The 14,685-nt window shown below is 46.0% G+C and overlaps 1 protein-coding gene and 1 non-coding gene across 2 annotated transcripts; one reads left to right on the forward strand and one right to left on the reverse strand.

Annotated features, from left to right (window-relative positions):
- Nucleotides 1-854: 854 nt before the first annotated feature.
- Nucleotides 855-14,316, reverse strand: MTNR1B (melatonin receptor 1B). The gene is made up of 2 exons (XM_057695168.1): nucleotides 14,084-14,316; nucleotides 855-1,776 (listed from the first exon to the last, which is right to left on the reverse strand). The coding sequence occupies exons 1-2, from the start codon at nucleotides 14,304-14,306 to the stop codon at nucleotides 938-940; spliced, it is 1,062 nt and encodes a 353-aa protein (XP_057551151.1). The 5' UTR covers nucleotides 14,307-14,316; the 3' UTR covers nucleotides 855-937.
- On the forward strand, nucleotides 5,560-5,690 carry LOC130829583 (small nucleolar RNA SNORA11). The gene has a single exon (XR_009047606.1). It is a non-coding gene; the product is annotated as a small nucleolar RNA SNORA11 (small nucleolar RNA).
- Nucleotides 14,317-14,685: the final 369 nt, after the last annotated feature.

A 14,685-nucleotide genomic window follows, 5' to 3' on the forward strand; every position in this document is an offset into this window, starting at 1 on the left:
CACTGTATAGAGTGTGTGGGGGTGGGGGTGTGTGTGTGTAGTGTATATAGGGTGTGTGTGTGTGCAGTGTGATGTAGGTGGTGTGTACACTGTATAGAGTGTGGTGGGTGGTGTGTGTGTGTGTGTGTAGTGTGATGTGGGTGGTGTGTACACTGTATAGAGTGGGGGGGTGTGTGTAGTGTGATATGGGTGTGTGTACAGTGTATATAGGGTGGTGTGTGTGTGTATAGTGTGACGTGGGTGTGTGTACAGTGTATATAGGGTGGTGGGTGTGTGTATAGTGTGATGTGGGTGTGTGTACAGTGTTTATAGGGTGGTGGGTGTGTGTGCGTGTATATATGCCTGCACACGTGCACACACGTACATGTAGGGAAGGTCGGTGGGGGAGTGTGCAGGACGCTTGCCCTCTGCACCACGCCAGCCCCCGAGGCGCTGCAGAGCTACCCACCTTCCTGCACTGCAGAGCTTGCCCTTCTGTCCTTGCTAACAGAGGAGATAGCCACTCCTGCTGCCCCTCAGGGCCCAGAGCGAAAGTAGCAAGGAGGCCAAAGCAGGAGGACAAGAGGGCCGCCCGTGGGGAGGAACGAGCCTCTTCCGCCCCAGGCCCCTTGGAACTCCATTCCTTCCTCGGCCCTTGCCTGCGCCACGCCCCCAGCACACCCCGGAGAACGGATCTGCCGGTTCCTGAGCTGTGCTCGCTGGGACGTGGCCCCCAGTACCTGCAGGAGCCCCGACCAGCCTGAACCAAGGCTGCTGACCGGCTTCTTGTGCACAGGATGACGTTCCGCCAGCCACGTGTTGTCCTGTGAGTGGCTGCCACGGCCCAGGAGGCCGCCTAATTTCACCCTTGGAGCAGATTCAATCCCATCATTTCGTGAGTTTGTCACCCGGCCAGGGATCGGGCAAAAGAGCACGTGCCTGGACAGAGGGCTGGGTGTTAACCACGGCGGGGAGCTTGGGTCTCTGGCCCCTCCGCCTGGCTGCCCTTGGAAGAGTCCTGCTGGCAGCGCCGTGGGTTCCAGAGGGCAGAGACGATCTTCTTGTATTCCCTGCGGAAGTTCTGGTTCAGAAGCCCGTAGATGATGGCATTAAGACAGCTGTTGAAATAAGCCAGGAAGTAGCTCGTGACAAAGAGCCCCTCTGGGACCCGGGGAGCCACTTCTTCTGGGTCGATGGCCACAGCGAGGCCAATGCAGTTCAGGGGCGCCCAGCAGATGGCGAAGATCACAAACACCACGAACATGGTCAGGAAGCTCCGGACGTTCCTGGACCACAGGCACGGCTTGCTCTCCGCCTTGACCTTCCTGCGGGCCCGGAGCACCAGCACCCAGATGCGCAGGTAACAGGAGCACACGATAGCCATGGGGAGGAGGAAGTGGACCACCACCACGGCCACCGTGTACCCGGCGCTGGCCGTCTGGATGAAGGTGCAAGAGTAGATGCGAGGGTCATACTCCAGGGACCCCAAGAAGAAGTTGGGTACCACGGCCAGCAGGGTGAGCAGCCAGACAAGGCAGATGTACAGGGCGGTGTGCCAGTGGCGGTAGATGCGGTGGTAGGTCACGCTGCGGCAGACGTAGCAGTAGCGGTTAATGGCGATGGCGGTGATGTTGAAGACAGAGCCGATGACGCTCAGACCCATCACGAAGGCGCTGGCCTTGCAGTGCGCCTCCCCCAGGGCCCAGCCGTTGTGGAAGATGGCGACGAGGATTAGCGGGTAGGGGTACAAGGCCACCGCCAGGTCAGCCAATGCCAGACTCACCAAGAACAAATTACCTGGAGTGGGAAACAGGAAGCAAGAGTCAGGACGAGACCCCACGATCTCTATTCTGTAGAATATTCTCGCCTTTGTCCCTCACAGGAGGGACTCTCCAGGACACTGATGCTGTGGGTACACACAGAGGCTGCTGTGACCACCTCAGGGGTCCAAAGCCTTAGGCAGAGGGAAAGGAGCCAGAAGGCACAGCAATCAGAAAAGTCAGGCTGTGGTCTGGCTTCACGGGGGTTTAGAAAAAGGGAACCTCAGAACCACTCAGCTGGGAGTTCCCCTGAGTCAGACTCGCAGTTGAAGCGGACTCTGTACTTGCAGCTACATACAAACCCCCAAGGTAGAGAAAGGTCTATCCCCAGTCCTCCCTGTCCCGACACACACTCTCCCCCCACCTCGGCGAAGACTCCATGGTAGTCTTGTTCAGCCTCGTTTTCTGTCTCCACTGACCGATTTCAGTTTCTGACTCCACTACTCGGATTTTACTTGGTCTCAAGAGAGTGAGGGATTTCCTCTCTCAAACTTCTTGTTTTCAGCTGACTCAGGAGCGCTTGTCTATTTCTAGAATTTTGAGTGTTCATTTTTGGTTAAAGTACAGCTGATTTACAATATTGTATTAGTTTCAGGTGTACAACCTATCAATTCAGTATTTTTATAGATTATACTCCATTTAAGGTTATTATAAAATATTGGCTCTATTCCCTGTGCAGTACTTGTAGTTTATTTATTTTGTACATAGTATTTTGTTTCTCTTATCTCTTAATCCCTTATCACTATATTGCCCCCCCTCCCTCTCCCCACTGGTAACCACTAGTTTGTTCTCTATATTTGTGAGTCTGCTTCTTTTTTATTACATTCACTACTTTTATTTTTTAGATTCCACATACAAGTAATAACATACAATATTTGTCTTTCTCTGTCTGACTTATTCTACCAAGCATAATGCCTTCGAGGTCCATCCATGTTCCTGCAAATGGCAAAATTTCATTCTTTATTATGGCTGAGTAATATTCCATTGTCTGTGTGTGTGTGTGTGTGTGTGTGTGTGTGCGTACACTACATCTTCTTTACCCATTCATCTGTTGATAGACACATAGGTTGCTTCCATACCTTGGCAACTGTAAATAATGCTGCTATGAACACTGGGGTGCATGTATCTTTTTGAATTAGTCTTTTCTTTTCTTTTTTTTTGGATATATACCCAGTAGCAGAATTGCTGGATCATACAGACAACATACTAAATGGTATAAAATATTTGCAAATGATATGTCTGATAAGGGGTTAATATACAAAATATAAGTAGCTCATAAACTCAAAATCAAAAAAAAAAAAACCAACAAAACCCAACCTGATCAAAAACTGGGCAGAAGACCTAAGCAGACGTTTTTCCAAAGAAAATATACAGATGGCCAACAGGCACATGTAAAAATGCTCAACATCACTAATCACCAAGGAAATGCAAATCAAAACCACAATGAGATATCACCTGACACTTGTCAGAATGGCTATGATCAAAAATAACACAAATAACAAATGTTGCAGAGGATGTGGAGAAAAGGGAACCCTCATACACTGTTGGTGGGAATGTAAAGTGGTACAACCACTATGGAGAACAGTATGGAGATTCTCTAAAAAAGAAAAAAAAAGTTAAATGTCATTTTGACATTTGAAAGTGGCGTTGGAAGTTGGAGTGACCTGGGGTAATCTCAGTCCTGCCACTTTGAACTTGATCCAGTCACTGAGCTTCTTTTCCCTGTGACTATTGCTTCATCGGTTCCCTCCTTTTCTTTTGGAGCCCTCCTTGCCCCTCCTCACGCACACTCCACATGGCTATTTCTGTGAAGAAAATCCCTTCTTTCCAACATGTGAATACCGGTCTCTGCAGGGCCCACTGGCTTCCTGGCTGAGCGGCAAAGAAGCTTTTGGCCCTTGCAAGCACGTGCAGAGAAAGTCAAGAGCGTCTGGGAGCCGGTGCCAGATCACCCAGCTGTTTCCCAGGAAAGCAAGTCAAGCTCTGCCGTGTTAATGTGGCTCATCCCTTAATGATGCCCCAGAGGCTGGCAAACAGCTTGTAAATAGTGGGAAGAACACATTCAACTCCACGTGGAAAGTGATTCAATTACTCTCCCCCATTACTCTGGCTGTTCCTAAAAGGCTGAAATCAACCAGTTCCTGCTGTAGATCCATCTGCGCAGACATCATACTGTCTCCCGACTTTCCTGACACAATTCCAAATTAGACGAATAAAATTCTTGCTTTGTCTCCCATTTGTAAGAAGCCAGGCCCTGTCTAGATGATGGTCAAGAGGAGTGCGGGCTCGCCATTCATATTTTCCCCAGACAGGTGAGAAATCAACCAGGACACACAGCACAGCCCTGCTCATCACTCCATGCACAGGCTTCTAATGAATACTTACATCACGAGTCTTGGTGTGATTTACTTCCATGTGCCTCCATCAAACATGACGTATTAGTGGAGACAGACCACAACAGCAAGGTTTTGTACTAATATGGAGCTCCCTTCCAGGACTGATACAAAGCACATCCCTCCACACACAACCACCACAGTTCCCTCCCTCCTAACCTACTTTCTCCTTCTTTTTGGGAAATCTAGTCCTTAATGGGGATCTGGTAATCAGGGAAAGAACAAGCAGATGTTGAGCTATCTAGTCTTCATCAGATAGGAGAATTCTTGAAGATAAAGCTACCTGCATCCCTTGCTCCTCTTTCCTGTACCCACCCCGTATTCCCAGAAGAAGCATTTGTTGGTTTTAAATTAGGCTAAAATAGGCAATGTAGAAATAGATAGGCATTTGCTTAACAAATATTGCTGAGTATTTACTAGGTACTGGCTCTGCCTATGCTGGAACCAAGGGTAGTGTAGTGACCAAGAAAGACACATCCCCTCCTCTTACAAAGCTCATGATCTCAGAGGAGACAATTAAATAAAAGTGGGATGTGGTGAAGGTTACGATGGGGAAGTCAACAGATGATCTATCATTTCCAGTAGGGTTAAACTTCCCACGCCTTGAGGTCTTCTTCCATCTTCCACTTACTCAAACGTGTAATATATTTACTGAGCACCTATCGAGCTTGGGTAGGACACAGTGATGGGTGAAAGACACACCCCTGTCGCTGAGATCCCAACAGTGCCGCTGGGGAAAGAGGCACAGAAGCAGTGGCTTTTCAAGGTGGCGAGAGCTGGGTTGGAGGCTAGCATGAGGTGGTGGGAACAGTGGGGAAGAAATAAGTCGTCCCTGGGGCTGAGGGCAGTGGTGGGGGATGGGGCTGTCAGGAAGGAGAATTTACCAAGGGGCCGGACAAAATCACGAAGGCCCTGCTACAGACCTGCCTCTATCCCAGGATGGCTGTTCACCTCAAATGGGATCTTGCATAGGAAAGAATTTAAGAAATAATAACAATCTCCAAACAAATGTAAGATATTTAGTTACATTCTGGGGATGAAATAACCGAACAGCTAATTTATTAAAAACATGATTTCCTCACAAATACTAAAACAATGCACTTTTATATTAACATAAGCTCCTAATTAGATTCACAAATTCTTTGAGGGTGAAGGTTATTTTTTTCCAAAATCATATTATTTATGAAAACCCTGGAGCATGTGGATAAATCATACAAGGGCTGAGCTGAAATCTAACATCACTTTAATTTTAAAAGAAAAGGATTGCTAAGCAAGTTAATAGTGTAAACAAAAATGTGATGGGGGTATTTTAACCACTTAAAAGAATAAAATATACTAAAGAGCATAAGCATCCGTTAAAAAATTAACTGGTGGGATAAAGAGCAGGGGGCCTGAAGAAATGGCTCCTCTGTTTACAACACACCCAACAGGAATCTGGGTTCATTGTGACAAGGGGCACAAAACTTGTGGCCTTCCTATGAACAAACACCCAACACGTGTCCCCTTGCACCTCCCCATGGGTGCTGGGCAGGACCGGTGGGACAGGGCTCAATATTGGAGAAAAGCTACAGTATTTAGTGGGGGAGTTTGCCACCTAGAGCTTGTCCAGTCCACGCATGGGTGGGCCACGAGTGGTCTTATAGACATAAAGGCTTTGAACCTCTCTTCAAGAAAACAGAAGAGAAAAGAAAAATAGATTCCAACTATATGCCTTTATGGAAAAGGCAAAACTATGGAGACAATAAAAAAATCAATGGTTGCCAGGAGTTTGGGGGGAGAGGGGAGGGAGATGAATACACAGCTTACAGAAGTTTTTATGAGTATTGAAAATACTTTGTATGTTATTATAATGATGAATATATGTCATTATACTTTTTTTAAGAACTTTTATTGAGATACAGTTAACATATAACAAACTGCATATATTTAGAGTGTACAATTTGGGGTTTTTTTTCTTATTAGTAATGTATATATGGCAATCCCAATCTCCCAATTTATCCCCCCCAACCCTCCCCACTTTCCCCACTTGGTGTCCATATGTTTGTTCTCTACATCTGTGTCTCTATTTCTGCCTTGCAAACCAGTTGATTTGTACCATTTTTCTATATTCTGCTCATATGTGTTAATTTACGATATTTGTTTTCCTCTTTCTGACTCACTTCACTCTGTATGACAGTCTCTAGGTCCATCCATGTCTCTACAAATGTCCCAATTTCATTCCTTTTTACAGCTGAGTTATATTCCATTGTACATATGTACCACATCTTTTTTATCCATTCATCTGTTGATGGACGTTTAGGTTGCTTCCATGTCCTGGCTATTGTAAATAGTGCTGCAATGAACACTGGAGTGCATGTGTCTTTTTGAATTATATGTCATTATACTTTTGTCCAAATCCATAGAACATGCAACATTATTCACTTCATTAAAGTGAAGCCTAAGGTGAAAAAAAAATTAACTGAGGTATTTATTACAAAATCTTATTCTATAACCACCAAGGCATTGCTTGGAGACTCTTATGGAAGCATTTTGTTACTTTAATTACACTTGGTTATAACAACACCAACAAAAAAACAATTGGTTTAGCACCTTAACGTTTATGTGCAATCACATAAATTGACTCAACTGCTCCTCAAAAGAATCCTTTAAGGTTGACGGCATGGCTTCCATTTTACAGACCAAGGAACCAACACTCATAATGTGTGAACAGAGAAGGAGTAGGGGAAAGACAAGGAGAGAAACAAGAGGAAACCAGGAAAAAGAAATGTCAAAGGGATTAGGGGTGTACAGTTGTTGGTCATCCACAAGAGGGAGAAAGAGCAGAAAACTGCCCATGTCACCTGCCAGCTGAGATGAGCAGTGATGTTGGCCGGGCTGAATTCTGTTGCGTGTTGGAGGATAAACTTTTGCACTGGAGGCTGCCCTCCCAATCAGCTTTGCCTTCAAGAGAAGGTGAGAAATGAATTGGTGCTTGGAAAGGGCTATCCTCTGATGGAGAGATTGTGTAAAAATTTTTTAGTATATTTTTTATTATTCATTTATTTTATACATACTAGCATATATATGTCAACCCCAATCTAAGATTTGTTTTCATTTCCTTTTGTCTTTTTTAAATGAGAGAGGCTTGTATCTGACACCTAATAAGCAGATAGTAATCTTTTTTTAATTTGAGTATAGCTGATTTACAACATTGTGTTAATTTCTGCTATACAGCAAAGTGATTCAGTTATACGTGGATATACATCCTTTGTTATATTCTTTTCCATTATGGTTTATCACAGGATATTGGATATAGTTTCCTGTGCTGTACAGTGGGACCTTCTTTTTGATCCATTCTATATATAACAGTTTCAATCTGCTAACCCCATACATAACAATTTTAGCTGTTATTTATTATTGTAATTTTATAGTATTATTAGCTGTATTATTATTTATATTATTAGTTTTTATATTATGATTATAATTATACAAAATTATAATAATTTTATATTATTATTACAAAGAATAAGAAAGAGGCTCATAATGTTGGATTAGGCTCCCTGGGAGACAAGATACGAGAAGTCCTATAGGGTGAAGAAGTTAGGATGTTGCCCTTAGAGTGTACACTCCCTCAGAACTGCAACTTGACTTTCCATAAGATTTAAAACTGTAAGACCTAATAGCAGCATCAGGATCTTCTGAGTTTTGCAGCATATCATGCTAAATACAGACTCCAACTTTGTGGAGGGCAAAAAAAGTAGTCTAACATGAAAGTGTTCACACGCAGGGCTGCTGAGGGCTTCACTGGAGGAATTAACAGGGATTATGCATTTTCCTCATTATTTGGCTAAAGACATAATTAAGAGATTTAAAATGTTTTCATTTTTGCTCTGTGAAGAGAAAATAAGTATTCAGAGCCAAAATGTGAAGTTGGAAAATTCAGGAGACATCTCCAGGGGTGCTTGATGGGAGGATAGAGCCTGGATGAAGTGGGCTCTACCCTATCTTGTAAAACCTGGAGAGCAGGGGCTGTGGGTCTATTAAATATTTCCTCCGGGCCATTCAAGAGTTTTTGCCCAGGGCCAGCCTGTTTATTCAATCATCATTTACCTCCTCAATCAACAAGTGGGAGGAAAAGGGGCCGCATGGCAGGCTCTGCTCTAATCTAACTGGGGATACCGACACGTGCCAGGCTGAAAATCCCCATCAGGAAGTCTGCAATGCAGCCACTGGTTCTGGATAAGAGATGATGCAGACTCTAAGCATCGCTAGGCATCCAGAGGACAGAGTGGATTCTGGACAAGGACCTGGGTATCCAGCAAGCAAATCCTCCACATTTTCCTATGTAATCCCAGTATCAAATATTCCACATCCTTCTTCCTCAAGAACGTCCTATGAGCCATGCATCCGCTCACTAACAACACCTCCCTGACAGCCTGTAAATCCAGCTCCAGTACAAGAATCTACTGTCAGACCATGGCTCCTGAACGTCACCTGGGAAATTCAGGTGCCTGTGCTGATGGACCAAGAATCATGAATGCTGTTGTGCTTTCCCCTTGCTAATGGAGACTATCTTGATGTTACAGTAAGGACACATTTCTCTCAGCTCTCTTCTGTGTGGCTGACAGTCTGCATGGTAAGGGCAGGTAAGGGCAGGAGGCTCAATTTTACAGGCAGTTTATAGGGGCAGTCTCAAGCCAGACCCACAAGAGGCATATACACACTGCTATATATAAAATAGATAACTAATAAGAGCCTGCTGTACAGCACAGGGAACTCTACTCAATGCTCTGTAATGGCCAATATGGGAAAAACAAATCTAAAAAAAAAAAAGAGTGAATATATGTATATGTATAACTGATTCACTTTGCTGTACACCTGAAACTAACACAACATTGTAAATCAACTATACTCCAGTAAAAATTAAATTTAAAAAACTCCCTAAGGAGTCACTGGGGCACAAGTTTAGGGAGCCCGCTGACCACAGAGGAACAGCAGGGGTCAAGATACACCCTAGTGCAGGTGCCAGTTAGCTTCTGAGGACAAGAGCGAGGTGTACTTTGGGCTTTTAGTGCTCGAAGCAATTCAGTTCCACGAGAATCGTGCTGGTGGCATGAGTGGTGCTGGGTACACCTCACCTCATGAAGCAAAATTAATACCTTCTGTCCCACTGCTTTCCCAGTGTCTCATCCACTTCAGTTTGTTTCAACAGACCTATATTCAGTTTCAGAAATGCAATAAAAGTCTCTGCTCTTGACGATCTCACAGTCCAGTGGGGAGAGAAAAAAACTAAGAGCAACGCAGGAAAGGAGGTACTGTATGGGGAGGGCAAGCGGGAGCCTGGGCTGGGTGGGGGCCGGGGGTGGGAAGACAGTAACCACCCTTTTATGGTATTAATGATGAAATCAACAACCTGCCGGGGAGCTGAGGAAGGGGTTGGAGAGAGAGATTCGCTAGCTGAAAAGAGGCAGGGGAGCTTCCCAAAATGAGGATAGAGCATCACCCTAGATGGGTAGGATGGGGCGGGTAGGAGGCAGGTCCAAGGGGGAGGGGATCTATGTATACATATAGCTGATTCACTTTGTTGTACAGCAGAAACTAACACAACATTGTAAAGCAACGAAACCCCAATTAAAGGAAAAAAAAAGAACACAGACCATGTGGGAGAGGCAGCAGTTCATGTCGCACTGAGTGAGAGAAGCAAAACAAGGCTGTGACACTGGGTGGGTTAGACCAGTCCCAGAGGCTTGGGCCAGCCATGCTCTGGAGCTGGACACCGTTCTGTAGTCCTGTATATGGAAGGCAGTCCCTGGAGGCAGGGGTGACTCTGGCCGTGGTAACAGGGAGGGTGGAGGAGCGTGGAAAGCTGTCTGGTGACTATGGATATGGTTTGCTCAAGAGATGATGAAGGGGTATGGGACTTCCCTGGCGGTGCAGTGGTTAAGAATTCGCCTGCCAATGCAGGGGACACGGGTTCAATCCCTGGTCTGGGACGATCCCTCGTGCTGCAACACAGCTAAGCCCATGCCCACAACTACTGAGCCCGTGTGCTGCAACTACTGAAGCCCGTGCACCTAGAGCCTGTGCTCCACGACAAGAGAAGCCACCTCACTGAGAAGCCTATGCACCACAACAAAGAGCAGCCCCTGCTTGCCACAACTAGAGAAAGCCCGCACACAGCAACAAAGACCTAGTGCAGCACCACACCCCCCAGAAAAAAGAGATGATGAGGGTGTATATTGGGGCAGGAGTAGGGGGCAGGAAAAGGGGAAATGGAGAGATGCTGTGTGACAAAAATCAGGAGGACTTGGGGAATGAAGGAACCACGGGTGACTGCCAGGGATCCGGTGTCTGGGAGTGGAAGGAGGTCCAAAAGCTAGCATCAGGTAAGCGGTGGGAGTGGAAGTTACCCAGGAGGGAGTGGTCCTCAGTGTCACACACAGCACAGAGGGGCATTTCCCAGGAGGGCAGACCCCAGGAGCTGAGGAGGAAATGGGAAGCGGTGAGCTGATTAACGGATGTAAACTGTTATATTAAGATGTCCAGCTGTAAAGAGAAGAAAGGTAGTCATGAAGTTAGGACACATAGATAGACCAAGGAAAGATTATTTTTCTTTTAAACAAAGGAACCCCTGTGTGTGTGGGGGGGGGGGGGAGCCGCTAAAGGGAAGGAGACAGAAATTGAAAATACAGAGGAGAGAGAACGAACTTGATGGAGGAGGGTTCTGTAAGAGCAGGAGAGGAAGAGAGAGAAAATGCAGGGATGAATATTGGCGAGGTCTGGATAGGGGATGAGTGCCAGCGGCAGGGACAAGGAAAAGTCCTCAGATGCTGTCAAGAGAGACTGAAGTGTAGCAGGCCCCCAGAAAGCACACACTGAGAAGTATGAAATGCCATCAATGTCATATAATGTGTAAGGCTCTGGAAACACAGCAAAGAGTGTAACACACACTGGCCTTACCTTCTAAGTTGGGGCAGTGCCCTGAATCTGTCTCCCATCTTCCCTCCATCCCCTCCCATCTGTCTTGCTCTAGTGCCATCTCTGAAAAAGTCAACCCAAGGCATGATCAACAGAAGCTGCAGACAGGGGAGTCCCCCCCAAAAAGGACAGTTAATCTAACCACCTACCCTGCTATCAGGAACATCCCTGTTATAAATAAGGAGTCTGCCACACAGAGATACTGGCTTTATAATAGCCAAGTAGAAGATACTGATACCTGCTAAGAACGGTGCTGTGGCCTTAAGATGGGCTGTGTGCCTTAGCTATTGGAAATATACATGTTCTTATTGTCATAGCACTATTTTCTTAATACCTATGAATTAAGGAACCAGACTCAATTACAGAAAGGTCTAAGATAAATGTTTCTTTCTTTTTTTCTTTATCTCTCTTTGTTATACAGCAACTTCCCACTGGCTATCTATTTTACAATTGGTAGTATATATATGTCTATGCTACTCTCTCACTTCGTCCCAGCTTCCCCTTCACCTCCCACCCCCTCAAGTTCGTGTCCTCCAGTCCATTCTCTGCATAAGATAAATGTTTCTTAAAGTAAGTCCAAACTCTTCAGTAAGAGAAAACTCAATTAATAACGGAAGGCGTGCTAACCATTCAAAGTGCTATAGGTTCTCAAGCATCTTTTAAAATCTCAGTCTGACAAAGTTAGTTTACATTAATACTATGATTTTTCATGACTATCATCAGTAAAGCCAAAGGTCAAGTAAAAACTCGTTACGTTGTGTGACTGGAGCAGCCATCAAAGTGTCAGGAGTTAATATCACTTAGATATGCTATTAAATTTTTTTTCTGGCGCTGGACTGTAGCAGATCCAGCGGGATGTGGGAAGGATGGAACACAGGGTGTGCCAGCCGTTTAACACGCCCATTACCCACCCCAAGCAAGCTCTCAAATCAATAAGATTTCTGTGAACTTCACTAGGAGAGCAGAAGAGGCCAGCTCTCCTCGATATGGAGGAGAGGAGAATAATCTTGTCTCCTTCAGGCAAAGGGAAGCAGCACCCTCTCCTTTTCAGGCAAAAGGTAGCAGCACACTCTCTACCAAAAGGTAGGCACCCCACCAGGTCTCTTCTAAACACTCGGCTAGTCAGGAAGAGAGGCCCTGCCTCCTCATTGCCTCCTTGGGCAGGAAATGAATACCTGTGGCTGCTACCAAAAGGCAATATGATGGAAATATTAGATCCAGCTTCCTGATGGTAACCTGCTCTTTCCCAATAGACAAGCCTCTACTCAAAGGACACAATAATATCTTGAATAAGTTATTGCAGATAATACAAGCATCTACTACTGAAATGACTAAGTTGGAAAGCTTACTTTTTTCTTCCAGGTTTATTGAGATATAACTGACATCCTGCACTGTATAAGCTTAAGGTGTACAGCATGATGATCTGACTTATCTACACCATGAAATGATGACCACAATAAGTTTAGTGAACATCCATCATCTCATATAGATACAAAAAGAAATAGAAAAAAAGATTTTTCCTTGTGATGAGAACTCTTAGGATTTACTCTTAATAACTTTCATATATAACACACAGCAGTTAGTTATGTTTCTCATGTTGTACATTACATCCCTAGTGCTTATTTATCTTACAACTAGAAGTTTGTGCCTTTTGACTGTCTTCATCCAGTTCCCTGTCCCCTCCACTCCCGACTCTTATAACCACAAATCTGACCTCTTTTTCTACGAGTTTGTTTTTGAAGTATAATTTACCCATAACAATATGTTAGTTCCTAATGCATAACACCCGGAATCGATACTTCTATACATTTCAAAATGGTCACTATGGTAAGTCCAGTTACCATCTGTCCCCATACAATTACTTCTTCTTAATAACGTTAAGTTTCCAATATTATGAATAGAAGCTCACATTTTAACTTTTTGTTTGATCTTTAGATAAAAATCTTGGAGTCACAGGGCCATGTAAAATATATATAACAATTTACTAGAAATAGCCTTTCTGAATGGTTTGCCTCCTTAGAAAAGCATGTTTAAGCTATATAATTGGCTTTCTGCTTTTTCATTTTAATTCGCTCTAATATTTGAGTTGCCCCAAGGCCCAAACTGGGAAATGACAAATTGACAAATAGGTCATTGAGCATCTCCCCAAGCTGGAATGGTCAGCCTGCTCCAATGACCCTCAGGGCCAGAGTTCAGAGACTCCCTCCCTCTGGTTTTGTTTCCTGGCACACCTGAATATGGGAAAGTTGAAACAAGAGGAAAAATATTCTCAGGATTGCAACACTATTTTGCCAAATCATTATTTTAATCTTCATTTAGTCCTACGAATTCCCTGTCGTCATTAAAGACCACAGTTATCTCAAAACAATTTAGTCCTATCCAACAGAGGCTACAGATGTCTGCCTTTGCACTCTCTTGTTTGGAACCAAGATAAGGAGATACCTCTCGGACCAAAATTCACTGGATAGTTTCCATTAATTCACACATTGTCTCAGCAAATATTTTTTAAGCACCTACTGCGTGAACCACAGTGCTTGGCAGGGGAGGAAGGTGTTGAAGATGGTGAGATTTCTGTGGCCAGGGAGGGGCACCATCGGGACCCGCACCAATTGGGGCGCCTTGGAGAGCTAAGGCTTCCAGCCGCTTGGGTTTCCATAGCGCCCCACTCTGCCAAAAAGTGCGCAAGAAAAACTTTGCCCAATTCCCGCCGGCACTGACGCGCCATGCGCTTCCTGGTCCATTTGCAAGAGCCGCACGTCGGGGAAAGGCAGCAACTCGCTCTGACTTTTGAATTCAAGACCAAACTCGGAGACTGGTTAGAGAGAATGGGACGCGGCGCGCGGGGCTGAGGAGGGACACGCCGGCGGAGTGCGGGTTCAGGGTCAGGATTAAGATCAGACACCAGGTCCATGCACCAGCGGGCGTGGCTCTCACCTGCGTTCCGGAGCTTGCGGTTCCCGAGCACCGAGAGGATGACCAGGAGGTTGCCCACGATGTCCACCGCGGTGGTGACGATGAGCACGGCGGACAGCGCGGGCGCCACCCAGGGAGGCCGGGGGGTCCCGGAGGGCCGCGCGCCGCCCGCCCCAGTCCAGCCTGGGCTCTCGGCTCGGCCGCCCGCCTCGCAGCAGTTGGCGAAGGAGCGGTTCTCGGGCATCCCGGACCCTCCCGCGCCGCTGCAGCCACCACACACCCGTCTCTCCGCAGGCTGGGCACTCCTGCCGCCTCTTTCCCTACCAAGACCGCGCGGGCGAGGGAGGAGGCTAGTGGGGAGGGATCTAGAAGAGATAATTAATTAAACGTGGGCAGGGGGCGGAGAAAAAACGTAGGAAAGGGAGGAGGATTTGGGGTGCAGGCGTTAACGAAGGCGCGCGTCCCCCTCGCTAGCTCAGGAGCAGCTGCGACCGCCCCGCCCGCGCGGCCACCGGGAGCCCAGCACGTGCGTGGCCCAGTTCGGGCCTCAGTGACTAGCGTACCGCCAGAGAAGCTGTGTTCAGGGCCACCCAGGTTTGCGGACTGGAAAAGGTGCTGTTTGT

Source organism: Hippopotamus amphibius, chromosome 9 (genome assembly GCF_030028045.1).
Source record: "Hippopotamus amphibius kiboko isolate mHipAmp2 chromosome 9, mHipAmp2.hap2, whole genome shotgun sequence".
Lineage (NCBI taxonomy): Eukaryota > Metazoa > Chordata > Mammalia > Artiodactyla > Hippopotamidae > Hippopotamus > Hippopotamus amphibius.